General features: G+C 39.7%; 1 protein-coding gene and 1 long non-coding RNA gene across 41 annotated transcripts in view; one reads left to right on the top strand and one right to left on the bottom strand.

Moving 5' to 3' along the window:
• Positions 1-27,987, top strand: part of TTLL5 (tubulin tyrosine ligase like 5) — a 269,877-nt gene that overhangs the window by 37,607 nt on the left and 204,283 nt on the right. For 34 of the 40 annotated variants that reach the window (XR_007412723.1, XR_003135328.3, XR_003135327.3 and 31 more), the window contains 6 exons: positions 9,387-9,488; positions 11,431-11,522; positions 12,330-12,437; positions 23,294-23,375; positions 24,941-25,002; positions 26,156-26,250. Coding sequence is in view for 30 of the 40 variants with exons in the window: in XM_025443972.3 (XP_025299757.1) it covers positions 9,387-9,488; positions 11,431-11,522; positions 12,330-12,437; positions 23,294-23,375; positions 24,941-25,002; positions 26,156-26,250 (541 nt within the window). In the remaining 10 variants the exon portion in view is untranslated. Of the gene's footprint in view, positions 1-2,727; positions 2,751-6,185; positions 6,321-9,310; positions 9,489-11,430; positions 11,523-12,329; positions 12,438-23,293; positions 23,376-24,940; positions 25,003-26,155; positions 26,251-27,987 lie in introns of those variants that run through there. The other 6 variants (XM_025443978.3, XM_025443980.3, XM_025443987.2 and 3 more) reach the window with 5 other exon arrangements.
• The window catches only part of LOC112657823 (uncharacterized), a 34,707-nt gene continuing 8,247 nt past the window's right edge, over positions 1,528-27,987 (bottom strand). Inside the window, exons 2-4 of the long non-coding RNA XR_003135334.3 lie at positions 23,186-23,244; positions 2,254-2,381; positions 1,528-1,908 (exon numbers count right to left, since the gene is read on the bottom strand). This is a non-coding gene — a long non-coding RNA (uncharacterized LOC112657823). The remainder of the gene's footprint in view (positions 1,909-2,253; positions 2,382-23,185; positions 23,245-27,987) is intronic.

A 27,987-nucleotide genomic window follows, 5' to 3' on the forward strand; every position in this document is an offset into this window, starting at 1 on the left:
CATTCAGAAACATGGTCATGTAAGACTTCTGAGTTTGAGCTTGAGGAACACTGGAGGCTACTGAAACTCCATGGTTCTGGACTCTTGTTTTTTGGAAAGGAGGGGAAAACAAAAATCGTTCTCAGTTCTTCTGTAAAGGGCTGATCCTGGCATCTGAGCACACCCCGCCTACTAGGTCTATTCAGCTTTTCATAGGCGGGCAGTTTTCTGTCCTGTTTGTAGACACATGTGCTCTCAGACTTTGAAGTATAGGTTTGAAAGCTGAGTCCCCATACTACATAGATCAAAAGGAAGGTAAAAGATACCCTGTCCTGCTTGGTCCATAAGGTGCAGAGGGTTTTTATATTTATATTAAATAGTCACATGCCAAGTTGGGATACCTGAGCTTTTCCTTTTGTGTAGCATGAGCTTCTCTACTCCCTTCTTTCCTCCCCTCCATCCTCACTCCAGCTTGCCTCCTCTGCCTTTCTCAGGAACTTATTATGTTCTGCCCCAAATTGAAGTTCCTGAATGGGGAAAAGACCTCAAGGTTACACCCATTGTTTCTCAAAGATCTCATACCTGCGTGTTCTGCATATTATTCCAAAGATATTGCACTCACAGTATATATAGCTCTCTCTGTTGGTAAAATTTGGCATAGTTTTAAGACCTCAGTGGTTCAGATATGAAACGAGAGCAGTATAACATGCATTATAGAATTTACTACAGATATGTGAGTGCTTTGGCTACCGGGTGTGTGTGTTGGAAGTCAGAATATACTGCATTAATAAAATTAGTAACTATCTTCTCTTATCTCTAGCAGGAACTGAGTGTGTCTATGTGTGGGGGGTTGTGTACTGTTTTTATAATGGATGCTTTTTTTTTTTTTTTTTTGCCAGAATAATTTGGAAGACAGTTTTTAAAAAAACTCAGACTAAATTGAACCAAATAATAGGAGTTTTCAGGGCTCCTGAAACATTTAGGCTCAGTTACCCTAAAAGTAAGGTGAATATAAAAGCTTTACACAAGGATGGTACAGTATGACAGACTATTAGTGAGTCCTACGAGGCTGCATTGCTGTACACAATAACTTCCATGTGCCCAAGTTCCTGCGTCTTAACTCACTGTGGATCTTGGCATTCATCTGCTTCTTTTTAATCCTCAGAATCTGCTCAACTGTGTCATTACATTCAACAATAGTCTTTAGCATCTCCAGATCTGCAGCCTCTGGTAATTTTGTGTCACGTGTGTTTTCTGTCGACATTACTGAAGATAATCAGTTTGGGATGAGATCACTAGGCCATTTTACTTTGAGGTTCAACAAGGAAAACCATAATTTTTCCTAAAGAGAAAGCCCTGGCAGCAAATATAATTGGCTTCCTCTTTTGAAAAGAAGGGCCCTCTCCTGGGTCACTTCTGTTTTGAGCCTCAAATTAATGCTTAGGTGACATAAAGATTAAGTTCATTTCACAAGACTGTGTTGGGAAATAAATATTTTGTGTCAATTCTTGACCTTTTTAAACTTAATAAGAAAAAGATCAGAAGTAGTTTCTATTTAGATTAATAATTTCCAGTTGTCCTTGTTGTTTTATTAACACAGGAAGACTCCTTATTTTCTTATACATGGCAAAATATGGAGATGTTTAGAAAAAATTGTGTTCCTCAAATTTGTGCCCAGCACTTCACCCCAAAGGTCCACCCTACTTTTGAGTTTGACAAATGTATTCCTGCTTTGCACCAGCAGAGGACACTCAGTTTCCAGAGAGAGGTACCATTCTCTACCAAAATGGTGTAGATTTCTTTTTCTTGTCAGAGGTGGAATCCAAAAAGACTCTGCCCTGGATTTTACAATTTTAGGTGGATCCAATATGTGGTCTAAAACGGTTTGCTGAGGCCCTTTTTGAGACAGAGCTAATAGCCAAATTTTCACTGCAACAGGAAAAATAAAAAGTTAAAAGAAATTAAAACAAAATTGACTTGAAAACCAAATGTGTCGTCAGTTGCCCAAAGATAGGTAGCACTAGCAACTTGGGGAGAGTGAAGATGTCCGTCCACGGAATCAGAGACTCTGATCCACGCAGGAAGGCGGGAGGAGAGGACACTGAGAAGATCCCACTCAGGACCTGCTGTGTTTTCTGCCTTAGCCTTATTATTCAGTGGAAATTCAGACAAGACCCCAAAGCCTTTGCAATGCCTCTCCCTTCCTCCCCACCCCCAGTTCCTTCTTCAGTAGCCTTCCTTGCTAATTAACACTGGCTCCGCAGGGATATTTACCTTTTCTCTGCTGGATTCCTGCGGTTTTGAAAGAATTCAGGTACTTGGTGGTTGCCAAGGAATTCAGATTACCTCACAGGCTGCACACTGTCCAGAATCTCTGCCCCAGCAGCAAGGGGGGTGGGGGGCTGTAGAGACAGAAACAAGGGGAAGAAAACCCTCTCCACTGCTCTTTGTCACTTTCCCTGGCAGGCCTTGCTGTTGGTGAAGTTTGAGTCATTTCTGGCTGGGAGACAGGGGATCAGGCTGGTAATCCCCTCCCAGCCGGCTCTGCGGGCCGCTGCCTAGTCACTGCAGCGCGTTGGCAGTCTCCCGGCGGCGGCTGGTTGACAGCAGATCAGAGAACTCTTGGGCCTCTTGTTCTCTTCCATAAGATTTTTCTGGGTCAGGCCAGGATGAAACCCAGTGGCTCCTGGCAAGTCCACCTGAGGTGCTGTCTCTTCATCCTCCAGGCCTCTCTGGCTTTGAATGGCTACACCTGCTGAAAGATAACTCAGGTGCGGCAGCCAGGGTCTCCTCTGGGCTGGCCTCCTCTTTGCACGTTTCGACTGAAGTGATTGGTTAGATGATGGGACTATTAGAGGGGAGGGGCTGACTGCCCTATGTCCAGATTATCTGTGACTCTGGCTATGGTGCCGGATCTATGAAGAACAGCATCGTTTTTCAGTGGAAGAAGAGAGTTTAAAGGGTTCCACTAAGTCTGTGCTTTCCTTCATATTTTGGTTCCACACTGGTGAAGTTCCTGGGACAAGCAACTCAGGTGCAATTTCAGTTCATGCTTGTCCAAGTACCTTCTATGTGCCTAACGGGGACCCCTTTCCACAGATACTCCAGAGTTTTAGACAAATCGTTACCGATGTCTCCGTTCTCATTGAGAAACATTAGAAAGCAAAAAGGAAATGTGCATTTTGCTTAATCATTGTCAGAATCAGTATTACATGTTTCAATGTGGTTTTAAAAAAAAACCCTATTCATTGGTGGGCTGCAAAACAGTACACAGTGTCAGATTTGGCGAGGAAGTAGAGGCTCCCCTCCTCTTTTTTTTTTTTTTTTTTTTTTCGTTTAAAGGTCAAGGCTATGAAATTCTGTCATTAGAGCTTTTTCTAAATCTTGATTTCATTAAAAGGGAGGTTCAAGACTCAATTCATCATGTAGATTTCAGTATGTGCTAGGATAAGTATTTGCAAACTGGTTCTGGGGTAGCTGGTAGAGAATTACCCCTTTTTAGGTTGTGGCTAATAAAGAACTTGCATTGAAGCTTTCAGACCTAAACAGGCTGAAATTTGATATGTGAAGGTCTATATCAGAGGTCACAAATCTAAAAGCTCACAAGGACGTTAACAGAGAGCAAGCGAGTATGAGTAGGGGGAGGGCCAGAGGGAGAGAGCATCTCAAGCAGAGCCCGACTCAAGGTTTGATCTCATGGCCCTGAGATCATGACCTGCACCAAAATCAAGAGTTGGACGATTAACTGTCTGAGCCACCCAGTGCCCCAAAAATCTAGATTTTTTTTTTTAGAAACTTTCTTCTGCTTTTTAGACTTTGAATTTTGAAACCATTTCAGACTTCTAGAAAAGCTGTAAAAATAGCACCTTACCTTTTACATTGCATGTAGTTACCTTTTACATTGCATGTAGAGATCTCATTCATATTTTGCCATTTGTCCCAATAATGTTCTCCATAACAAAAGGATCTGATCCAGGATCACGTGTTTTATTTAGTTTTCATGTTTTTTAGTCCCTTTTGGTCTGGAGCAGTTCTCAGTCTACCCATGACTTTTAGGACCTTAGCATTTGTGAAGATTATAGGCCAGTCATTTTTTTAGAATGTCTCTCAGTTGGAGTTATCTGATATTTTTTTATGAGTAGACTCAGGTTATATATTTTTGGCCAGAATACCACAGAAGTGATGCTGTGTCGCACTATCTCTGATGGCACATAATAACCATTTATTGGTGTTGGACCGCCAGATTAAAGTGATAGGTATCAGATTTCTCTGCTGTAAAATTACTTTGTTTTTCCCTTCTATCATTAATAAGTATCTTCAGAGGAGATTTTGAGACCCTATAAAAATCTCATTCCTCATCTAGTTTTTGCTCAGTGATTTTACTATCCCTTGATGTTTCTTGCCTGAATTATTACTATGGCAGTTGCCAAATGACGATTTTCTAATTCCATTATTCCTTTTCCTTTTATTATTTGGCATTTTACTCCACGGAGGAGCTGTCTCTTCTTCCCATTTATTTATTCATTTATTTATTTATACCAGTGGGGACTCAAGCGTTCCTATTTTATTTAATGGGTTATAATCCTTTATTATCAGGATTTATTTTGATGTCATACTGTCTCAGATTTGGCCAGTGGGAGCCCCTGTAAGCTGGCTTTTGTGTCCTCTCTTTCCTTCAAGCACAAGATGTTTTGGTCTCCGCTCGTTCTTTCTCTGCCCCAGCTCTGGAATCAACCGTTTTCTCCAAGGGACATTGGTTACTTTTAATGGAGAGCAGTATTTAGAAATCAAGATCTAAGTGCCAGATAATTGCTCTGGGATATCTCTGCTTTCAGGTCCTTGAAATGGACAGACCTAGGAAGTCTGTGTTTGCATATATGTACATGTAGACATACACACATTGACATCTCTATTTGTTTTTATATCTGTCTCCATATATTGAAAAGCAGGAAATTATACCAAAACCTCCAACTCACCTTCACAACTACAGGGTTTGTTCTAGGTTTTCCCTTTCCTTGTTTTTTATCTCTTCTCCAACAGTGAGAAATTTGACTCCCATTGTCTTCAACATATTTATTTACTCAATTCCCCTGTGTGTAGCCAATCTCTGGACCTCCTTGGCCACCATCTGCCTCAGATGCTCTCCTTGTGTGGACTCTGACCCCTGTGGGGCCACCACACTGCATGGATAACATAACCTATGTGTACAGACTGTGGGCTGCCTTCCTATCCTGTCCATCATCTTCCTCCACATAAGCCCTCCTGACTGACTCTAGGAGGGAAGATCTAATCTTTAAATGCTGGCTAAATCATTCAAGCTTTGTTTGATTTTTTTAAGCAGTTCGTGGGTTAATCAGAACTTAATTAGTAGGCTGATGGGACCTCTGTTCTAGATGATATGAAGGAAATATTGGGAACCAATGACCAGAGATGAACATGATCTGTTTAATAGGGAATTTAGTGAGAACCATAGTATCTTCCTGACTTAGGAGGAAAGATGAGCATTTACACTTCCATGGCCTTCTACATTCCCCATTGGGCTAAGCAGAATAAAGAGTGTAGGTGTTGGCCCTTTTGGTAACTTTCCATTGAGCCTAAGTTTGTTTTTATTTTGTTTTCTCTAGTTGTTCTTTTTTTTTTTTTTTTTTTAAATTTTTATTTATTTATGATAGTCACACACACAGAGAGAGAGAGAGGGGCAGAGACACAGGCCGAGGGAGAAGCAGGCTCCATGCACCGGGAGCCCGACATGGGACCCGATCCCGGGTCTCCAGGATCGCGCCCTGGGCCAAAGGCAGGCGCCAAACCGCTGCGCCACCCAGGGATCCCTCTCTAGTTGTTCTTACTGCTTCTTAACACTCTTTAGAAGCCCACTCTGTGACACTAATTATCTTGTCTTTTTTGGAGTTCAGAATATAAATTCTTCAGTGAAAAGGAAGATTAGGACAAAGAAAACTTATTTGTTAGAGATGCAGTCCTATTGAAAAAAAGGGTGTAGAAATGACAGATTTGTGGAGTACCAGGTTACTCAACCGCCAGGCTTTTGCCAATCTTTTCTTGTTGTCGACCAAGTTAGATCAGGTCCTCAGATCAAGGAGAGATGAAAACCCTCCTTCTCTGAAGCAGAACCTTTTCTGTTCCTCTCAGTCATTATTCTCTTAGGCAAGAGAATAGCAGGAGGTATGTCACTGTGAGGTAATGTCTGGGTGAGGCAGGCAGCCCCTGGTGGGGGATGGAGGTGGGGGAAGCATGGGTCCTTTTTGCATATCATAGGAATTTAGAGAATAATAGTCTCCCACTTGATTGGAGAACATCTATAGAAGGAAGAATGAGATGCATAGGTAAGGTTTACTCGCCATGGAGTAACATGGTTAGAAGTTAGGTGATAGCTACTGGAAGTTTCTGAAAAATCAGAGCTCCTTCTCACGCACAGACATAATGGTCATCAAACCCTTCTCCTTTAGCCATACATGCCTGGTCAACATTTTATCTTTGTCCACATCCTTCTTCCTTTCCTCATGTTTGTTTATTTTAATTTTGGTTTTTTTGGGGGATTGTTTTTCACTTTTCTTTCTTTGGCTTTTGTATATTTCTAGTATAGGGAATTAGGAAGTGGAGATGGTGAGTAAGAAGAAATAGAGAAGAGGAAAATTTTTAAATGCTGCCCTTTAATGTGGTGGAAATTCATGTTGACTTCATAGTCTGAGTAAGCATATGTAAATAATTTGTAAATCATATGAAAATAAACTTGTGGCCTTCCAGGATTTTTTTTCACACGCTCGGATGTGCCTCTTGGGAAAACCACTTTAGTGAGGGGTGATATGGTTATAGTGGTATGTAAACAGGGGTTGATATTTACCATAACCATTCGACTCGAGTGTCCTTTTGTTGATGTTGAGCATCACTGGAAAGTTTTCGCTTTCCCTGGTTACTTCCTTCAGAGGCACGTATATTTTATACTTTGGTCTTCTTTTGACAATAGTCCAAGGTATCAGATTGCTGCTCTGTTTTTAGTGGGCTCCATATTTAATCCCTCTGTCTTTTGCCTTCATTCCAAATTCAGGAATTAGTCTCCTATGCTATGCTCATATTTATGTTGTTCTACAGACCTGAGCTTTGTGTGCTGTTAATACTACCATTATTGTTTCTTAAAATGAACTTTATATATAGATCAGTTCTGGTATTTCTACAGATGAGTGTTAAATCTATCCAACATTATGCCATCAATTTTTTCTTTTTGCTTAATGTTTTCCTTAGAATGCTACAGTGCCAGGCACTGTGTAGACACCTACTAGGTGTTTCTTGACCAGCTAATGTCCTGTCATCCATAGCATCCTACACATAATTTCCCAGGCATGGGTCACTCTATTTTCATTTTTCACCCTTCCTATTGGTCTAAGGTTCTATAAGAGAAGCAGCATCTTGTGGTTAAGAACGTGTGTTGTGGAGTCGGTGTGATGGGGAGGGGGGATATTTATGAATTTATTAAAGATACATTCTTTGAACTTAACATTACTTATGGAAATGCATTACATTATTACAACAGCCAGATTTGCAGATGGCAATATTGAGAGTGAGAAAAAATAATTTAGGGAGAAATAATTGTTTCAACATTAACCATATATATATGGGGCAACAACGTGGTGATGAAGAACATGGTTTTAGAGTTCGACAGCCTTGGTTTTGATTCCGGCTGTCCTAATTTTTTTTTAAGTTATTATTTAAATTCCAGTTACTTAAGATACAGTTACTTATAGTGCAGTGATTCAACACCTCCATACATTGCAACAAGTACACTCCTTAATATCTCTCTTTTTTTTCCCCCTTCACTGTGTAGAAGCTTTTTATTTTGTTGTAGTCCCAGCAGTTTATTTTTGCTTTGTTTCCCTTGCCTCAGGAGACATACGTAGAAAGAAGTTGCTATGGCTGGTGTCAAAGAAGTTACTGCTTGTGTTCTCTTCTAGAATGATTTTTATAGTTTCAAGTCTCACATTTAGGTCTTTAATCCATTTGGAATTTATTTTTGTGTATGATGGAAGAAAGTGGTCCAGTTTCATGCTTTTGCATGTTGCTGTCTAGTTTTCCCAACACCATTTGTTGAAGAGACTGTCTTTTTGTCATTGGATATTCTTTCCTGCTTTGTCAAATATTAATTGACCATATAGTCATGGGTCCATTTCTGAGTTTTCTATTCTGTCATTTACATGTCTATTTTCGTTTTTTTTTTTTTTTTTTTTACATGTCTATTTTCTATGCCAGTACCATACTGTTTTGATTACTATGGCTTTGTAATATAACTTGAAATCTGGAATTGTGATGCTTCCAGCTTTGCTTTTCTTTTTCGAGATTGCTTTGGCTATTCTGGGTCTTTTGTGGTTCCATACAAATTTTAGGATTATTTGTTCTAGCTCTGTGAAAATGCTGTTGATACTTTGCTGGGGAATGCATTGAATGTGTAGATTGTTTTGGGTAGTATAGACATTTTAACTATTTTTCTTCCAGTCCATGAGCGTGGAATATCTTTCCCTTTCTTTGTGTCCTCTTCAATTTCCTGCATAAGTATTCTATCGTTTTCAGAGTACAGATCTTTCAGCTCTTTGGTTAGGCTTATTCCTAGGTGTCTTATTGTTTTTGGTGTAATTGTAAATGGGATTGATTCCTTAATTTCTCTTTCTGCTACTTCATTGTTGGTGTATAGAAATGCAACAAGATTTCTATATGTTGATTTTGTATCCTGCAACTTTATTGAATTTGTTTATCAGTTCAAAAAACAAAAAAGAATTGTTTTGTGTGGAGTCTTTCAGACTTTCTATATATAGTATCATGTCATTTGCAAATAGTGAACATTTTACTTCTTCCTTGCTGATTTGGATGCCTTTTATTTCTTTGTGTTGTCCGATTGCTATAGCTAGAACTTCCAGTACTGTTTTGAATAAGAGTGATAAGATTGGACATCTTTGTTTTGTTCCTGATCTTAGGAGAAAAACAACTTTTCCCCATTGAAGATGTTGAAAAAACTAGTGTTTTTTTTTTCATGTATGGCCTTTATTATGTTGAGGTATATTCCCCCTAAGCCTACTTTGTTGAGGGTTTTTATCAAGAATGGGTATTATACTCTGCTAGATAGTATTATTTTGGAAAAGCTATTTAATCTTTCTAGGTTACATTTTAGTTTTTATATCTACTCTAAAAATGAGACATAATGTTTATTACCTACTTCAGAGGCTTACTTTAAGGAATGGATTAAATATTATATATGAAACACCATGAGAGTGGGTACTTATCAAGCACTCATTACTTGTTAATGATGTCACCTTCTTTTTATTAATAGTGCATTGATCCTGAGTTCTAGCCTGTACTTCCTTGAACACCTGTTCCTGACGTGTTATAACTTAACATCCTATCAGGTTTGCAACTGTGCGATATGATCAAGGAGCCAAGAACATTCGGAACCAGTTCATGCACCTGACAAACTACAGTGTGAATAAGAAGAGTGGAGACTATGTCAGGTACTAGCTACATCTGAGTCAGGAGCCAGAGAAGTCAGTTCCACGTGCAGCTGTTGTGGTTGTGGAAAGTCAGCTCGTTGTCCTACATTTATCTCTATGTTACCTGTGGGAAGTCATCAGTCACTTAGCATATTTAACTACCTGCTTCTTCATTGCTTGCCCAGTTACAGTATCACCTTTCTTTACCAAAATATGCCTTCCCAAATTACGTCTCCACTGTCTTTCCTCACTTAACTTACGGGTGGGAATTTAATAGGCACATGGAACTTTTTAGAAGTCAAGAAATGAGATCATTTCAGTACTTGGCAAAATGTATCAAAAGCTTTAAAAATATTGGTACCCTTTGACCCAGCATTTCCATTTCTAGGAACTTAACCTTAAGAAGTAATAAGTGACATGCATACAAGATTAGAGAAAAGCATCTTCATGACTGTACATCGTCAGGTGGAAAAAACAGGTTGTCAGACACTAGTTTCAGTTTAATTTCTTTTTTGAATATAGAAGATAACTAAAGCTGTTTATGTTTGCTGAGGGGGAGAAAATGGAAACTAGAAGGGTATATACTAAAATGTTAGCATTGCTTAACTATGTGGATGGGATTATGGGCGGGTGACTTCTGTTTTTGTCTCTGTGCTTTTATGTATTGCCTAAATTTTTCTGAAGTAAATACTTGTATGATTGAGAGAAAAAAGTTAGGAATAAATTAAATGAAGAAAGAAATGAGGCCATCTCAGAAAAGGATTCAGTGGAAGGGAGTACCAGCCCAGCTATGTGGAAATATTCTTTCTGCTCTGTTTTCTTTCATCCTGATAATTTTGCCAGAAAGTGGAAAAATAAAAAAGAAACCCAAACAGTTACTTTCTACTCAGACTAAAAATAGGTGTCTAGAAGGTCCAAGGAAAGAAAGAAAAGAATCTGGAAGTGATGGCATAGTTGCCAAAGCTATATAGATTTCATGGAGTGTCCTGTGGCCAGTGTTTGGAATGGTTGAAGATACCATATCCTTCACTCTGGAAGATGAGTGGACATGCAACTGGTGGATGGTGGGGTGAGAATGAGGGGGCAGCTGCAAAACATGGGTTTCAGATTGCAGGACCCTTCCAATGGTCATGGAGTGTACCCTGTTTGCCAGTCTGCTCTAGCATTGGGGTACTTCATTGCTTTGACTGTTGCTCTAATGCATTCTCCCTTCAGTGATACTTCAGAAAGTATCAAAAAAAAAAAAAATCAGTGTCTGCTACTACAAAGGAGAAGGTTGCTTCAGATGCTAAAGCAGTTCCATGCTGGGTTAGCTCATTAAAATGCTATGCTGTGTTAGCTCACTAGCCCATCCAGACTCAATTCTGGTCTGAAAATGGCATTAGAAGTTGTTTTGTGGGCTCATGTGCAATGTACCCCAAAGACTAGGTTAGTATCCCTGAACATTTCACTGTATTGATATTATTACCACTCTTAAATTGTTTACATTCTTTCACATATTTCTTCTACTCTTTCATGATACATAATTGTTTGCTTAAATGCCTTCTCCCCTACCTGCCTCCACAGGGAAGCTAGGTATGCATCTTCATTTCAATGGTAGAAAGGGATATATGACAGAAGGACCAAGAAAAGTTGCTGAGTGGAGGTCAGCAAAGTGGATGTTTTCCTAAAGATTAAAAGGACAAAGGATCCCTGGGTGGTGCAGCAGTTTGGCACCTGCCTTTGGCCCAGGGCGCAATCCTGGAGACCCCGGATCAAATCCCACGTCGCTCCCGGTGCATAGAGCCTGCTTCTCCCTCTGCCTGCGTCTCTGCCTCTCTCTCTCTCCTCTCTGTGCATTCTTATGAATAAATAAATAAAATCTTAAAAAAAAAAAAAAAAAAGGACAAGTGTTTGTAAAGAATCTGATTTCTACAGCCAGGCCTATTTGCATGTGTGACCATGATCCGTTCCTTTGTTTTAGCTGTGATGATCCAGAAGTGGAGGATTATGGGAACAAATGGAGCATGAGTGCCATGCTTAGGTATCTGAAACAAGAAGGCAGAGATACGACTGGTGAGTACCAGGACTTTTTCGGTTTTGACCTCTCTTCTCTGTGTAACCTGTCCTGACCTTTCAGCATGAGTCACTGCCTCTAGTTCTGATGGTGTCGCTGAGACATCTGATGGGGTCATTGGTGGTGGTGTCAAGTTTTCCTACCCTGTCCAAGATGGAGAACATGCTTTCCATGAGCCTTAAAATCCCTTTACTTGTTTCTAGTTTGGAAGGCACAACTTTTTCCTTTAGCCTTTAGTGGATTAATCCTTCTTGAGTGTTGAACTGCAAACTGAAATACTTTCTCCATATTGGCCCTGAGTGCAAATTTTTCCAAGTTAATCTCTCATTCATGTTTCTGAATTGGAGAATGAGCAGTGTCAAGTATGAGTAAAGGGCTTGGCATCAAAATGGACACTGTTGTTGAGCCTTGAGCAAAATGGGAAGTGTGCCAAAGGCTCAGCTCAGTCCACAAAGGGAAGGTGATAGGAGAAGGCTGAGAAGGGGGGAGTCAGGCTTCTTTTCCATTCCATGTCTATCTTTTGTCATAGCAGGCCACCTGAGTACAGCCCCCAGCACCTACATTCTGGACTGTGTCAACTTAGGCATAGATATGCCTTCTCCTTGAGTGTACCTATTTGCATGACCGCCACCTAGAGACTTTTTGGAATGAGCACATGTGCTTTTAGAATCTCACCGTGTTTTGGAATCCAGTCTTTCTATTCCATGCATTATAGTGTTTCTTCCTTCTTCTTTGCTGCTGCTGCTGCTTCCTCTTCTTCCTCTTCTTCTTCTTCTTCTTCTTCTTTTTTTTTTTTTTTTTTGTAGCATTGATGGCCCATGTGGAAGACTTGATTATTAAGACTATAATCTCTGCTGAACTAGCAATTGCTACAGCCTGTAAAACCTTTGTTCCTCACCGCAGCAGTTGTTTTGGTAAGGAGACTCCAGAAGCTTAATATGTTGTATGAAAGGGGCTTGGGAAGTTGGGATGGGCTCCTGGGGTAGAGAGGCTTAGTGATTCTACAGGAGTAAGAGGTGTGTGGTGGGCTTTTCTTTCTAGGCCCACAAAGCACATGAAGGTCCTGCTAAGAGGCCAGTGGTGAGCTTACTTGGAGGTCCCCTGAGGACTCACTAGCTTTCTGTGTGGGAAGCAGGGATTGGAACTAAAGTATGGGTCTCTTTGTCAGAGTGCAATCAGAAAAAGCCTGCAATGGACTGTACAGGAATCCAGCTCTAACAAATATATTCCAGAGCTCTTTGGCAGCCAGACTGGGAACTATTCCAAGAAGCTCTGGCTGGTACCAGTATGTGCTTTCTCCCAGTTTCCAATGACTCCTCCTTTTTGTTTTAGTCTTTTTTCTAGTGGGTTTCTTCCCCCCACCCCTTCTTCTCCTCCTCTTCCACCTTCCCTCCCCTTTTCTCCCACCCATAACTCCCCAACTGCACAGAGAAGGAGTGAGAAACAGTTTAGAGCTCTTGGATCAGGAAGCCTGTTGCCTGCTGAGCCACTAGCTGTGACTGGCACTGCGGGCTCCTGCGCATGTGTGATTTCTGTGTGGATGTGGGCTCTGTAGTGATTGCCAATGTCAGTATCTGTATTCACTAGGCTTTCAACAGGTGTTAGGCTTTGTTAGTAAAACACAGTAGGGTCATTGCTGGGGGGATAGTTCAAGTAATACAGTAAGTAAGGACATGAGAGGCATGGCTTGCTCGGGAGGCAGGGTAAGAATAAAATAAAGAACATGGGCTTTAGAGCCTGATGGAGTTAGTTTAAAAGCCTTTTGCACCCCTTACTAGTTTTCTCATTTTCATCAAGTTCCTCCAATCCTGTTTCCTCAACTTTAAAATGGCAGTAATGAAGGGCACCATGACGATCAAATGAGTGCAGAGCACTTGGCCCAATGTCTGATCTGTAATTTGTACTCAATAGAAATTATATCTTTGTTATTTTTATAGCTAGAATTAATAATTCTTGGTCTCTTTCATGGATTATCATAACAGTCTATACTTGAGGGGCACTAAACAAAGTGGGTGTTGAGACTCTGAATAGAAGAGTATAGATAAACCAGGACCTGATGTTATAAAGGAAGAGATTGTGACATTTTTTCTAAATGCAGATATGTTCATGTCTTGTGAAACCCTTACATGGCTCCTTAGGCTTAACTAGTAAGTAGAAACTTGGTAGGACTTCAAGACTTCTAAGGACCTGACCCTATTTTCTAGAAATGTCTAGAATTTCCTCTTATAGCTTATAATCCAACTATACCATTGAGCACTCCATGCCTTTGTGCCTCAGTATAAATTCTGCTGTCCTGTCTGCCTGGCGCACTCTGTTTATATTCTGAAAATCAGCTTGACATTACCTTTCCTAGGAACTCTTAACAAAGTACCCTGTTGTGTCTCCTTTCTCATGTTGTTCGTACTTGTTCCATTATGCTCTTCTCCCACCATATTGTGATGTTTTCTTTACACATGTACTTCCCCAGTAGTCTCTGAACTTATCTTCTCAATTCTCAGCAGCCACTGTGTCTCCCCTTCCCCCTCATCCTCTTTTTGGCAAACCAAACCTTTCACCATCTCCCTGGACCTGCCAGATCCTTCCCTCTCCCTCTCCCTCTGCACTTGCTTTATCCTGCGTCTGACATTTTTCTCATGTTGCTTTACTTAATAGATTACCAACATCTTTTCAAGATGAAGTCAAGTATCAGTTCTTTGGTGGTTTTTTTCCTAAGTATTCTAGTCATAGAGAGCCCTCTCAGCCCCCAGTTTTCCACTTATAATCTGCAGTGGTACCTGATTGTCATCTGGTACCCATTTATATGTCTGGCCTCCCCCCATTGGACTAGAATCTTGCAGACAATACTAGTGTTTCCCTAGTTTCTGCTGCTCTTGTGCTCAGTAGCATTGTTTTTGTTCTTAGAGGATGTTTAAGAAATGTTTGGTGAATGAATTTGTTGGTACTTGCTTTAATTGCCTTTTGGTGGCCTGGTAGTAGGCTTCTCGATAGGTCTGGTTTGGTAAGGGCCTAGAGCTCTTAGCATTACTGTAAAGTGTTTGAGGAAGGAGTGCATAGATCATCTCTTCAACTTCAGAAATCTTACTAGATTAAAAAACTAAAGTTTCTTTTCCACATCTACTTGGCTCTTATACGAGAGTAAATTTCTTGGCGTAAAAATCTTTGTTGTAGAAATAATCATAAGCTGTACTGAAGGTTTCCTTTTCTATTTGTTTTATTACCTGATTGCCTTTTGGAAGCTTGAGAATTTCTGGAACTTAACGGCAGTAGAGATTCTGACATGAAATAAGCAGTGACTTTCTCTGACTCAGTGAAATATCCCTAAGTCTATTTCATCATCCACAGGTCCCCTTTCCCCCTCCCTGCTTTTCTTCAGTTTTAATAAAGTGAGTGCATCTGGAGTTTTTTAAGTTGTTGACTGTCTTCTTGGCTTTTGTGGTTCTCATTCACTTCCTGTCAGCCCTGGGATTTTGTGTACTTCGTTAACCTTCCCCCCCTCAGATACGATTTTGTATACGTGTGTCTATTTGTGTGAGTTTCTCTGGCTCCCACTGACTCCTGCTAACTTCCCCTGGGGTTTAGTTACAAGGAATAAACTGAGTTTGTTTTTTCTTTCTTTCTCTCTTTCTTTGTTTCTTATTTGTTTTAGAGCAAACAGGAATCAAGAGCTTCCCAGAAGAATTTGGCTTGCACAGAGCATTGGTGCTTATGGTGGAAGTCAGTAGTTTAGTGATGAGGTTCACTATATTCTTTTGGTTGTAGTTTCACCCTTACACATTATGGATGTTGGCTAGGAGCATCCCATTACTATCTAGATGTTTCTGTCTTTATGATTTCTTTCCCATTCTACCACCTGAAGTCCCCAATTATGCTTTTTGATACTTCCAGTATTCCCATTCATTTGTTTATCTATGCATTTAACTTATTTTTAGTCCCTGCTATGCGCAAGGTGTCATTATAAATGTTGTTCTTCTCAAGCTGGAATTTTACATGGGATGATACATACATAGACCTGCACTGTATTATTGGCATTTAAATGTAGACTTAGAAATCTTCACAGACCATCTGAAACTTAGCCATGTAATGCCTTCTCATAGATTTATAAATCTGGAAAGGACCCCAGAGAAGAATTAGTCCATATAAAGACTTGAGGCCTGAGAAACTAAGACCCTTCCTGAGGTTCCAGAGCTTAACAGTGGAAGAGCCCACATGAAGGACACCTGGCCTAGAGGGCAGGGGCCCACAAGGTGATTGGCAGTCTGGTCATCTTGAGCATTGCACTTTTGATTTATAGGGTTTTTAATGTCTCTCCCAATAAAAATAGATTTCCGGCAGTCTAATTTTTACTACCTTCAAGACTGTAAAAATATGGTACCATGTGAAATATATGTGTAAACAGCAGCCCTTTAAGTATGCTTGGGACATTGGCACTGTTACATAACTGGCATTGAGAATGGCTTTTTTGACCAGTTGAGGAAAAATAGCCAAAAGCAACAGGATGTTAGCTGTCCCTTACAGATACTGCTGTTGACAGCAGTTTTATCTATGTGTGTGAAGATGGCTGAAATAACAGGCTATGATCCTGGTGCTCTCCAGCCTGGGATCTTCTGAGCCAGCTGTCATGCCACAGAGGCTGGCTTTGTGTAGGTCAAAGCAGTGATGTCTTTGCTCAGGACAATCCATGCTCAGTACACCTCTCTTTGGTGAATGAATGCTAGTTTGGCCTTCCATTGCTCTTGTTCTAGACCATTTCATAGGGTAAGCTGACATCTGCAAAGGGTGGGTGTCCATAAATACTTGTTGAAGGAACGAAAGTGGGCAGCATACATTCCCCAACTATGTAAACTACTTGACCACCACTGACAAAATCATAATGAAAGTCAACAAGCAGTTCGCTTTGTTCCTTCTTTTTTTAAACAGTTCACTTTTCGAGAGAGTCTCCTTTCTGCTTTATCCTATGCTCTTATTCAGGTGGGAAGGGAAGTTTACTGTAGAAGGGGCTTGGGAAGAAATACCTACTGTTTGTCAAGTGCTTTTAATTGGTTATTCCTTTTAGCCCTCTTAAGAGTTTTGTTGGTATTTATTACCCATATTTTATAGCTAGAAGAAAGGATTTGGAAAGGTTAAATAATTTGTCCTAGGTCATGCAGTTAACAAATGGCAAAGCCAAGTTTGGGAACCAGGTCTCTGTAGCTCTTTCTCCACTCACATAAAGACAAATTCTGATGAGTCTGAACACTTTTGGTATGCTCCATATCCTGGATTCTCCTCCTGCTCTCCTGTAACTAGATCTCAGGAAAAATGGTATCATTCTCTTTAGCAGATCAGGCCTGAAAAAGGCACTCTTTTGGCTCTAATCAACAGTACCAAGTCCTAGATACTCCTTTCAAATCTACCTTTACATGTGGTAGCCAGATACCATATTGATTTATTGGACTAGTTAACAAATTGGCTCTGGGCTTTTTCTTTTATTTAGTTCATTTTCCTGTGGGATCTTGATCTGCTTTTTTCTATCTTCTCCTTCTGGACCCCAAATAAAGACTTCCTCCTTAGGTTTTCAACTCAAATCCAAAGCCAAGGTAAAAAGAATTTCCTTTATACAATAGCATTTGACTGACAGTGCAGACTGGCTAATGTCAGCACTTTCCAGTGCCTCAGGATTACAGCTGCAGCTGGGGCTTTGTTTCTGGGTATGGTTAGTGGATTGATTCTACAATTAGTGGTATGATATGTTTAGTAATTTGTTAGACCTTGGATGTGTTATCATTTTCCCTATCAAATCTTTTTCCCCTCCCTTCCTAGGCCACCTCTTAGCAAGTTTTTTCTTAATGTATCTTAATATGCAAAAAAAAAATTTTTTTTTAAATTTATTTGAGAGCGAGAGAAAGAGAAAACAGTAGTGGAGGGGAGGGGTAGAGGGAGAGGAAGAAGCAGACTCTTTGTTGAGCAGGGAGCCCAACCTGGGGCTCCATCCCAGGTCCCTGAGATCATGACCTGAGCTGAAGGCAGATGCTTAACCGACTGAGCCACCCAGGTGCTCCAATATGTAATAACCTTAATAAAAATGTCTTTTATTATCTTTATGGTTGCTAGCTTTATTATGAATATTCCAAGTCTTGTCTCAGGGTTATTTTGGGAGAGTAGCCATAAATTACTTTGTCTTTTATAAAAATTATATGGTATTTTTCACTTAATTTTTTTCTTTTTTTTCTTCTCTTTCCTTTTTCTTTCTTTAGTGTTTTTTTTTTCTTTTTTTAATTTTTATTTATTTATGATAGTCACACAGAGACAGAGAGAGAGAGAGAGAGGCAGAGACACAGGCAGAGGTGAGAAGCAGGCTCCATGCACCAGGAGCCCGATGTGGGATTCGATCCCAGGTCTCTAGGATCGCGCCCTGGGCCAAAGGCAGGCGCTAAACCGCTGCGCCACCCAGGGATCCCTCTTTAGTGTTTCTTGATTGCTTCCTATGGGCTTTTTATGGTGCAGGCTGCTTGCAGGGTGATGATGAAAGAGACCTGGGGGCAGCCCTGGTGGTGCAGCGGTTTAGCACTGCCCTGCGGCCTAGGGTGTTGATCCTGGAGACCTGGATCGAGTCCCGCGTAGGGCTTCCTGCATGGAGCCTGCTTCTCCCTCTGCCTGTGTCTCTGCCTCTCTCTCTCTCTGAATAAATAAATAAATCTTAAAAATAAAAAAAAAGAGAGACATGGCCCTCCCCTCAAGTGGTGGGGAGGAGCAGATATGAAATGAAAAGTGACAGTACAGGTAGTAGTGTAGAGTGACTCAGGTACTCTTGGAATACACAGGAGCTACCAGCTATGCCTAGGGGAAGCTGGGGAGAGCCATTTCTGACAGAGGGAATATGATGTGCACAGCACAGGGTACAGACAGAATATGGCATTTTTTGAAATGAGAAGCTCAGTGTGACTAGATACACAGAGCCTGATAGGATGGAGTGGCAGGAGATGAGATGATATAAACAGATTGCGGCATGATTATAGAGGATTGACATGTTTAAATTTAATCCTATAGATAACAGACAGCCACTGGAGCTTTATTTGAGCAAGAGAGCAGTAAGATTATTTTCATTCATTTTTATCATAATTTGACCCAAAGCTTGGTAGGACAGAGTTACAATAAAGAAATACTATACAACATGACTAGAAGTGACTAATTTAAGTCCTGCAGGAGCCAACCCTACATCAGGTATCTGTTGTTGGGCCTGTTCACACAGCCTGTCTCTATCTGACTATTTATGTCTTAGAAATTCTGATGACCATGTGGAGAATGGACTGCAGTGGGTGGGGAGAGACTAGTCCTATGGAAAGGAATGGGGAGGGAAGAAGTATGCAGCGATAAAATAGACAACCACGTGATCTAGCAATTCCACTTGTAGGTATTTACCCAAGAAAAGTAATATATGTTCCCACAAATAACTGTATGTGAAGGTTTATAGCAGCTTTATTCATAATCACCAAAAATTGGTAGCAACCCAGATGTCCATGAACTGTTGAATGGATGAACAAGTTATGGTATATCCATAAAGTGGAATACTATACAGCAATACAAGGATTGAACTTCATTATTGAAACACAGTATCATAGATAAATCTCAAAAGCACAATGCGAAGTGAAAGAAGCCACTCTCAAAGGCTAATGCTGTATGATTTCATTTACTTGATTTTCTGTAAAAGGCAGAAATCAGATCAATGGTTGCTGGTGGGATGGGGAGTGAGAATTGACTCTAAAGGGTCTTGGCAAGTGTCTGTGATAGAATTATTCTATATCTTAATTGAGATGGTTAAACAAGTATATACATTTGGCCAAACTCATCTAACTACAATTTAAAAGGGTGAATTTTGTTGTATGTAAATTATACAATAATTTCATTATCTTAATAAACTTGTTTTAAAACAAACAAACAAAAAAATAGTGATAGGTGGATGAACCTCAAAAATGCTAAATGAAAGAAGCCAGACTCCAGAGTATATACTGTATGCTCCCATTTATATGACATTCTAGGATGGACAAAATGAATCTATGGTGAAAAAAATAAGAATAGTGATTGTCTGGAGGTGTGATGAGGGGAAGAAGGGTATTTACCAGGAAGAGGCACAAGGGATCTTTCTGGGGGTAATGGAAATGTTTTCTGTGGGTTGATACGAGTGTGTATTACATGGATGTATCCAATTATCAAGCCTCATCCTGTTTTACACTTAGCTTTTTCCCTTTCATTATATATAAATTATATCTCAAAAGGGAATATAGAAGACTGCATTAAAGAGAAATAGAGTTGTGGTAATGTGCAGTATTTGGGAGGTAATGAAGAGAGTGTTTCTAGCTTTGAAGACTGGCAGATGGGGTTATTATTTTCCAAGATGAAGAATAATGGGAAGCCAAACAGGTTTGGGGGAAAGATAACAACTTATGTTTTGTTGAGTGTTGAGTACTCATGGGATATCCTAGTGAAGTTGTCTAGAAGGCATGTGGAGTTATGGATTTGGTGTCCAGGAGACAACTTGACTAAAGATAGAGATTTGAATGTCATCATCATAATATTAATTGCAGCCTTGAGAATACATGAGATCACCCAAGAAGAGAAGTAGAATTGAGAAGGAAAGAGCCCTGAGGATGCCACCCTGAGCAAACCTACCAGTGAATAGCTGGGCAGAAGAGAAGGATTGAAAGGAGGAGGAGAATCAGAAGAGAACAGTGTCCTGGAACCAAGGGAGAAGAAAGTTCCAATAAGTAAGGGGTGGTCAACAGTTTCAGATGTTTGGGCTTGGCAGTAAGGTGGTCTTTGGAGATCATAGAACAGTCACTGACTTTGAGAATGGGACCAGAAGTAAATTCTTCCAGGTTGGGGAATGAATAGACATTCAGAAGGTTAAGGCATTTAAGTGTAGATTGCTTTTTCAGGAAGCTGCATTCAAGAACTAGGGAGATAAGGGCACTAATGTAAAGTAGAGGTAGAGTCAGGCTTCTCCTTAATAGTCACTAGCATAATTTTCATGTTCATTTTGATTTGGCTGGAGGCTGAAAGAAATACATCTCAAGAAAGAAACTTTTCCTAAGGAAACACCTTGTTGAACAAAGTGGTAGCAACAGTCCTTTGGAAATACTTGCTCTTCTATCACGATGAGGACAACACAGAGCAACAAAGAACGGGAAAAACCTAGCTTGCCTGTACCCTTTAATGACAGGAACACTGATGTATCTCATCCTGGATACTGAATTTTTGAAATTCTAGACACTGCTGCCAAAACATGCAATATTAAAGGTGAATCTTAATATTCTCAGTACAACCCACTTCTTACCTTTTAAAATCTTTAGTGTTCATGGAAAAGACCAGTCATAAATTAAAAGAGGACTTTTGTAGCCTGCAAAGGATGCAAATTATTTTTCTTAAGCCAAGTTGATTATTTTAAGAGATAAACCTGACACAAATGCTATTTTTTCATACCATTTACTGTTGCCTCCCCATTCTCCCTCCAGCTCCAGCCTCTTAGGTGAGCTGGGCTTTGTATCACAAACTTACTCCATTTTTAAATAGTAGTAGATCTAAGCCTTGTGCATGTACAGGTGTGGTTAGATCCCAAACTGATTTTGAGATGTATTTCATTCACCTGAGTAAAAATTTATTTGGCACTGTAAAGGGTGTTTCTCTCTTTGGATTTTCTTTTCTTCCCAGAATGTTAGTTCTCAGCCTTTCAACTAAGATTCTTGGAATTTGCCTCTTAATTTGGGAAACAGTTAAGTAAATGTCTTCACTGTTTAATGCAAGGTGTTTAAATAATGGGTCTCATTAGTTGTCATTCTGATTTCAGTTTGTCTTCATTTGTAGTTGATTCTGCAAATCTGGTCAATATGTGCATCAGGTATTCTTACCCTGTATCTCATACTATTGTTATTTATAATATTATCATTTTATGAGACAGTTGAATCCTCTGCTCTTGCTTGTGTAATGTTAACATGGACTTGTAGATTTTGCAATGAAGTGTTTCTTTTTAAATGCCATATATAGTTCTATGTCACAAAAGTTCTTTTTTTTCCCCTTCAGATTAAAAGGGGAATATTCTGTGGGATGATTGAAGATTAGGTAAAATATTCAGAAGAATGTACTGGCCATAAAAGTTATGAATTTGTTACCTAAAAGAGATAGGTGAAGGAGCTTTCTTTTTCTTTAAATTTTAAAGTACAGCTAATAAGTGATTTTTGTGTAGTGACATGAAGGTAAATCCCATCTCAGACTCTCTGTCGGTTTGTGATTATTTTTGCAAATAAATTGAATCCTAGATAAGTACCATGGAAGCAGATTTATTCATGACAACTTTTCTTGAGCGAAGGATTTGAATATGATCGTCTAATCAGTGTTGCATAAATAGGAATTTTGGATATAGTGTTACTGAGCAGAGGTATTGACAGATGGTGATTAATAGGACAAAGGAAATGAAAGGATGCTAAAGAAATGTAAGAGAGAAACGACTTCCCTAAGTTCCACAGTGAATAAATAGTAGAGTCTTGAGAAAGATCCAGGTTTCTGGATTCCTCTTCTAGGATTCTTGGTCCTTTATCAGATTTTCTGTTCAAAAGACAGTCTTTGGCATCTTTTTAGAAACTTGCATTTATTTTTCTGTGTTTTTGAGAGGATTGAGAAAGGGAAGAATCCTTCTTGAAGTAATGACATTTATTTTAAAATGAGCTTCTGGAAGACACCTGGTTGTGTTCTGTAGGTGTGAGCTGTGACCTGTAATCTCTGGTTGAAGTGTAAGGAAGCCCATCTTTTCTCGTGGAAAGAAGATGTAGAGAGTTTGAGAGATGCAGAGTGGGAAGTTTGAGAATGAGTGGGACTTCTGAAAGTCAGGTGTATTTGATCTGTGTAGACCAAAGAAGACAGTGGAGAGGGTCTCATCAATAATAAGAGTAAAGGTTGTCAGCTGAGGTTCCAAAGTTAGTGTCCTGTTATTCCTGCATCCTTGGAGAAAAGCTTGCCCATGGTTCTTACTTTGCTCTCTAGACAGTTGAGGTGTTAGGGAAGAGAATCAGTAAAGAATCCAGAAACCATGAAAATTTGGTCTCTGGCTCCCTCCCTTTTTCTTTTTCTTTTTCTTTTTCTTTTTCTTTTTCTTTTTCTTTTTCTTTTTCTTTTTCTTTTTCTTTTTATGTATGTATGTAATCACCCCCCCCCCCCTTTTTCAATGATATTAGTGGTGCAGGATGGCTTGTCGTGTCTGCCACGGGCTCCCACCCTTCTCTTTTTTCTATATTGGGCCATTGTATTTTATTATCTGTCTTCAAAGGGAAATTGAAACCATAGGAAAGAAGAAGAATAAATATAATTTATTCTTCGATATATTCTTGACCTAGGCTGCAAAAGCAAGATCTTAAGAAAATGCAATAGAAGGACCCCAGGGAAATTCCTTCAGTAGATTTTTCTGTTTTCAGAATATGGTGTATGCTGATTCCCATTCCTAACCTTTTTCTTTTTTTCCATAAGCATATAACCTTAGAGGTCAGGTCACTTTCTGTATAGAACTCAGGAATGTCAATAGAATGGATGATAAAAACAGTGGAATTTTAAAACATTGTTGTTATTTCTAGAGATTGATTAATTTCTCTTGAACTTGAAAGGTTCTCTGCTACTACTTCCACTCATTACTTATACTCACCAAACTTTTAGGCCTCTGGTGGGAGTTGATTGGATTCAGTCTTCCAGATTTTTGTTAAGCTGTAACATAGAAAATGATCTTGTGTATTGTGTTATGTTGTATTTCTAGAACTCTATGGCTTTGATGTGCTCATAGATTCTACTCTGAAGCCATGGTTGTTGGAAGTAAATCTCTCCCCTTCTTTGGCTTGGTAAGTAGTCTGTCCTATCAACTAGAAAAGGACAAACTTTCAATGAGTAGCAGTAAAACACTTTTTTAAATAGACATTTCACTTGGCATTATTTTTTTTTTACCCTAGTTATTAGATAGAAATGACTAGAATTTCCAAATTTGAGGGATTTGTGACATGTGATTAAAGTCTAGATGACAACCATGAATCCCTATCTTTCTAGTCAATTTGTGATCTATGATAACTGTTTTCTTGAGCTTCTAAGGGACACTTCTTGTGTTCATTTTTATTTCTAGTTCTCTTTCTCTCCTTTGTAGATGTTCTACTAAGGCTAAAGAAATACATAAAGTGTTATATTTCCTTTATTACTAAAGGTTTATACAGACTCAAATCCACATATACTGTAAAGGTATAGAGGTGGGCCTAGGGTAGTATATATAATATTTGGTCCTTTTACCCTTTCCATGTTCTGGTATCCATCTAAGATTAGAGTTTAAAAACTTCAAACAATCTTAAAAAAGTTTTTTTTAACCTATCTGTTTAGAGGGAAAGAAACCTATTTTTCAATACCAGAGAAGACTGTGCTTATATCTGCAGCTGTAGCCAGAGTTTCTATTACCCATATACTTCTCTAAACAGCTAGAGAATCCTGGAGATTTATGCTAGAGACCACCCAGCAGCTGCATTTTTAAAGATGAAAAATGTTGGCAAAATGCCAAGTTATCAAATAAAAGACTGATTCACTACTTTGTGGGGTGGGAGTTTGGCTTAACCCCCATAGTAAGGTATAGAGCTGGATATCAGAGATGCTTCAGATGTTGGGCTACTCTTTTGTTAAGTCAGTTCTTTGTAGATTGCCCAGGCAGGTGCATCATACAAAGTTAGAGATCCCCAGAATGATGTGTTGGTTCAGCAGCCAGAATAATCTGGTTCGTGGAGGAACACCTCAACACCAAAGCCAACATGGCAGCATTGCCACAGGGAGGCTTCCAACTTTCAGTTCATATTTCTGTATCCATGTGGCTCCTTTTGCATCATCTGGTGATATTTTGGTATAACTTGTATTTTTTTATTTTGCCCTCATTTCCAAGCCTAAAAGCTTAAGAAGATTGATTTAGAACAGAAAATGTAGCCTTAAAAAAAAGTACAAAGATGACCAGAGTTTCTTCTCTTGTGTGTGAATGTGATTTGACAATTGTAGCAGTAAAAAAGTAATTTGAATGATGGACACACTCATAAAAGAGCATATTAAAAGTCTAAACCTCTAAAATCCACAATGATAATGAAGCAGTATTCTTGACTTGTGCACAGTTTGAATTGCACAAGACCTTCTGGAATAAGAAGATTGCATGTCATGGGATCATCTTTGGTGCTGGGACTGCCCTACAGAGGATGGGTTTAACAGTGGGCTTTTATTTCTAGTATTTTTGCCCAGATTTTCTTTTTCTTTTTCCATGGATTTGATGTGCTTTATGTGTTGCTTCTCCTTGACATTTGGAAGCTCTGCTATATTGAGGCCCATTAAGGGCAGCTGTTCTGTTAATCTATAACATCATCGATTGGCCTTTCTTTCTTTGTTCTATTAGTGATGCACCTCTGGACCTAAAGATTAAAGCCAGTATGATTTCAGATATGTTCACTGTTGTAGGTGAGTAGTAGTGTTTTCTGAAGACTCACATAAAACTTAACCAGAGCATCCATTTTGTCAGGCTCTCTAGGTGTTGCCAACTGGCAGTTCCTAAGCCATGCTGAATGTTTTGTACTAAAAAATTAATTTTCAGGCAAGTGTTTATATGTTTCTACTCCCCCTGGCTCCATCCTGTCCTGAGGCTGAACCACAACTAGAGCTGAGACCTAATTCCTGGGGCACAGGAATTATGAGCTGAGGAAGAGCAAAGGTCTGGAGAAAGTCTCTTTTTTTCTCTGAGCTGGGGAGAGTACAACTGGCTGAAGAAGCTTTGTTACAAAGGAAACTGGCTATGTTTCCGCTGGGCGATCTCTGCTGGTATCAACATGGTCTCTCCCGTAGTAGTTATAACTGAAGGTGACCCAAGGAAGAAATCCCTTTTTGAGTAGCTAAACCAAAACTTTGAAATGGAGATGTGCAGTGAGGTGGGTATATTGAGGGTTTGTTGTCGTTTTCTAAGTACTCTAAAAAGGCATGACAAAATATATTTGAAATGAGTCAGTACTTGGTGTACCAGCAAATGCTGTAAAACTTAGCTACACTGGCCTCCCTAGATGGGAGTCTGTTTCTTTTTAGGAAGTAAGTGAAGTAAGCCCACACCTAATTTCTTAAACTATTGTTAACCTAAGAAGCCCCCTTTGAACGGTGCCAGGAGACTGCCTTCAACTGTTCCAGAAGTAGATCTTAGGATAGGACCCCTCATTTGTCTTTGTATTCTCCCAGTAAAAACAACAGTATTTTCCAGTTACCTGCAGAGAGGCCACTTTAAAATAATTTGTTTTTTTATAAACAGCTGTGTATTTTTAAAGGGTAGTTTGCACTTTTACCCTGAGGTTCACCAAAAATCTGCATCTCTTTTTCAATCAGAATCAACTCCCCAAAAAGGAAACTTGATTTATCTGTGTATTTTCCATTCTTATGCTGTCCAGTTTTGGTGGTTTGAAGTTCAAGTGGAGTGTGTGTCTGAGACAGCCATGCCTAATCCTTGTGAGGATGGATTTCTGTGATATTTATGACTGTAAAACTGAGTTTGTATATCTAAAGAAAAGATACAGCTAAACCTGCTAATTTCTTAGAAAATGGCAGGTTTTAATGTTTGCCATTCCCCATTCAGGATTTGTGTGCCAGGATCCTGTCCAGAGGGCATCAACCCGGCCAATTTATCCCACCTTTGAGTCTTCCAGGAGAAACCCTTTCCAGAAACCTCAGGTAAGCAAATTGAGCAGCAGGGAGCCCAAGGGAGGCTTATTAGAAAAGTGGTAGCTGAGTGAGTAAGTGAGTGAGCTGAAGCACTATGGATATGACATCACTTAGAGCAGGAGAGTTTGGGGATCATTCTAGGCAGGAGGCAGTTATATTCAGCTCTAGCTAATAGCATATGCTTTCAGTGCTTTTTGACCAACTTTCTGCTTTTTGTTTGTCTTTTCTTTCGCCTTCTTTTTTCACTATCTGTCCTTTTTTCTTTTTCAAGAATCATCTGCTTTTTTCCTCAAATTGTTATGCTCATAAATAAGGCACAGAGAGGGAGCCTCCAAATTCCTAGTCATTACTCTGCCACATTCTTTTGGTTCTTCAGACCAGCTTTGTAAAGAAGATCCATTGAAATAGTTATCTTCTTTGCAAGTGCTCAGTGACCATGAGGTGTTAATTGAGGTTCAATGAGATAAATGCCTGCAGAACCCTATATGTGTCTGAAACGTCAGTTGATCAAATGCTGCACTGCTCTTTGTGTCTTCTGCATTTGTGTTCCAGTTAGACCAATCGACTCCTTGTTCTGCCTGCTTATTCCATCATCAAATCTGTCCCTGCCTCTCTAGACCTGGCTAGTTGCGACTTGTGTTCTTTGCCTTTAATGTTTCTTCTTATCTCAAAGGTCCACCTTCCTCCTCTCTTCCCACCTGGATTGATGACCTTGCCTGCTCAGAAGTTTGGAGATTATTCTTATTAAATCCATCCCACTCTGTCATGACCTTTATTTTTTATTTCAATATCATTTACTTGTTCTCTAGTGCACGGTTTTGACAGTCATTGATTTGTTGCTTTTCAGTTTTCTGTGCTCCTCTGCTAGACCGTAAGCTCTTTGAAGGCAAAAATAGCTGCTCCTTCCCCACCCTCCCTCCCCTTTCCCTTTCTTGTACCCTCCATTTATTCCTCCTCCACTTGTCCTCCTCCTGCCTCCACTCATTTTCCTTTTTTCTTTTTGCTTGCTGGTCTCATTTCAAGTAGTGCTATTTCTGTTTGCCAAGCTCATCACCCTTACTTATGCAGTTATACTTCTAACCTTTCCTCAGAACAGGAAAGGGTCTACAAGCTCAAATGCCTATAGAGGCTGCAGGCAGATAATATAAATGAGTAAGAGGGCTGGGTATGGTACAGCTAAGAGAGATGTGGCTGTGCCAGGTGGGAACCTGTGCTCCATATAAAAAGGGGCAGCTGCTTTGCTGATGTGCTCTAACTGATCATTGCCATGCATGAGTGTAGACCACGTGTTCTCAGACCTTCCTACTGTCAAGAGAAATCAGAAATCTTATTTTAAAATATCACCAACTGGTCCAATTAAAGAAACAATACTTTGTAGACCAAACATAACATGTCTTTGAGCTAGAGGCAGTCTGTGGGGCTGCTGGTCTGTGACCACCTGCTCTAGGATTGTCCCCTGTTAGTATTATGGCTGCAACATGGTACAGGGTATACTGGATTTTAAGGGGTATTAATATCTTGGATTGGAAGGAAAGCCAGGCGACAGGATTGTTCTTGATCAGTACATCATCATAGGTCAAAAGGTTTTTTTTTTTTTTTTAATTTTGAATAAGAAAAAGAGGATTACCCGAGGTGTACAAGTAAAACTGAATATAGGAAATCACAATCCTTTGCAGATTGTTTCCTATGGTAGGAGCCACAGGATTGTGTGTAAAGGATTGTGAATGTTTCTGTGCAGCTTTCACA

Source organism: Canis lupus, chromosome 8 (genome assembly GCF_003254725.2).
Source record: "Canis lupus dingo isolate Sandy chromosome 8, ASM325472v2, whole genome shotgun sequence".
NCBI lineage: Eukaryota > Metazoa > Chordata > Mammalia > Carnivora > Canidae > Canis > Canis lupus.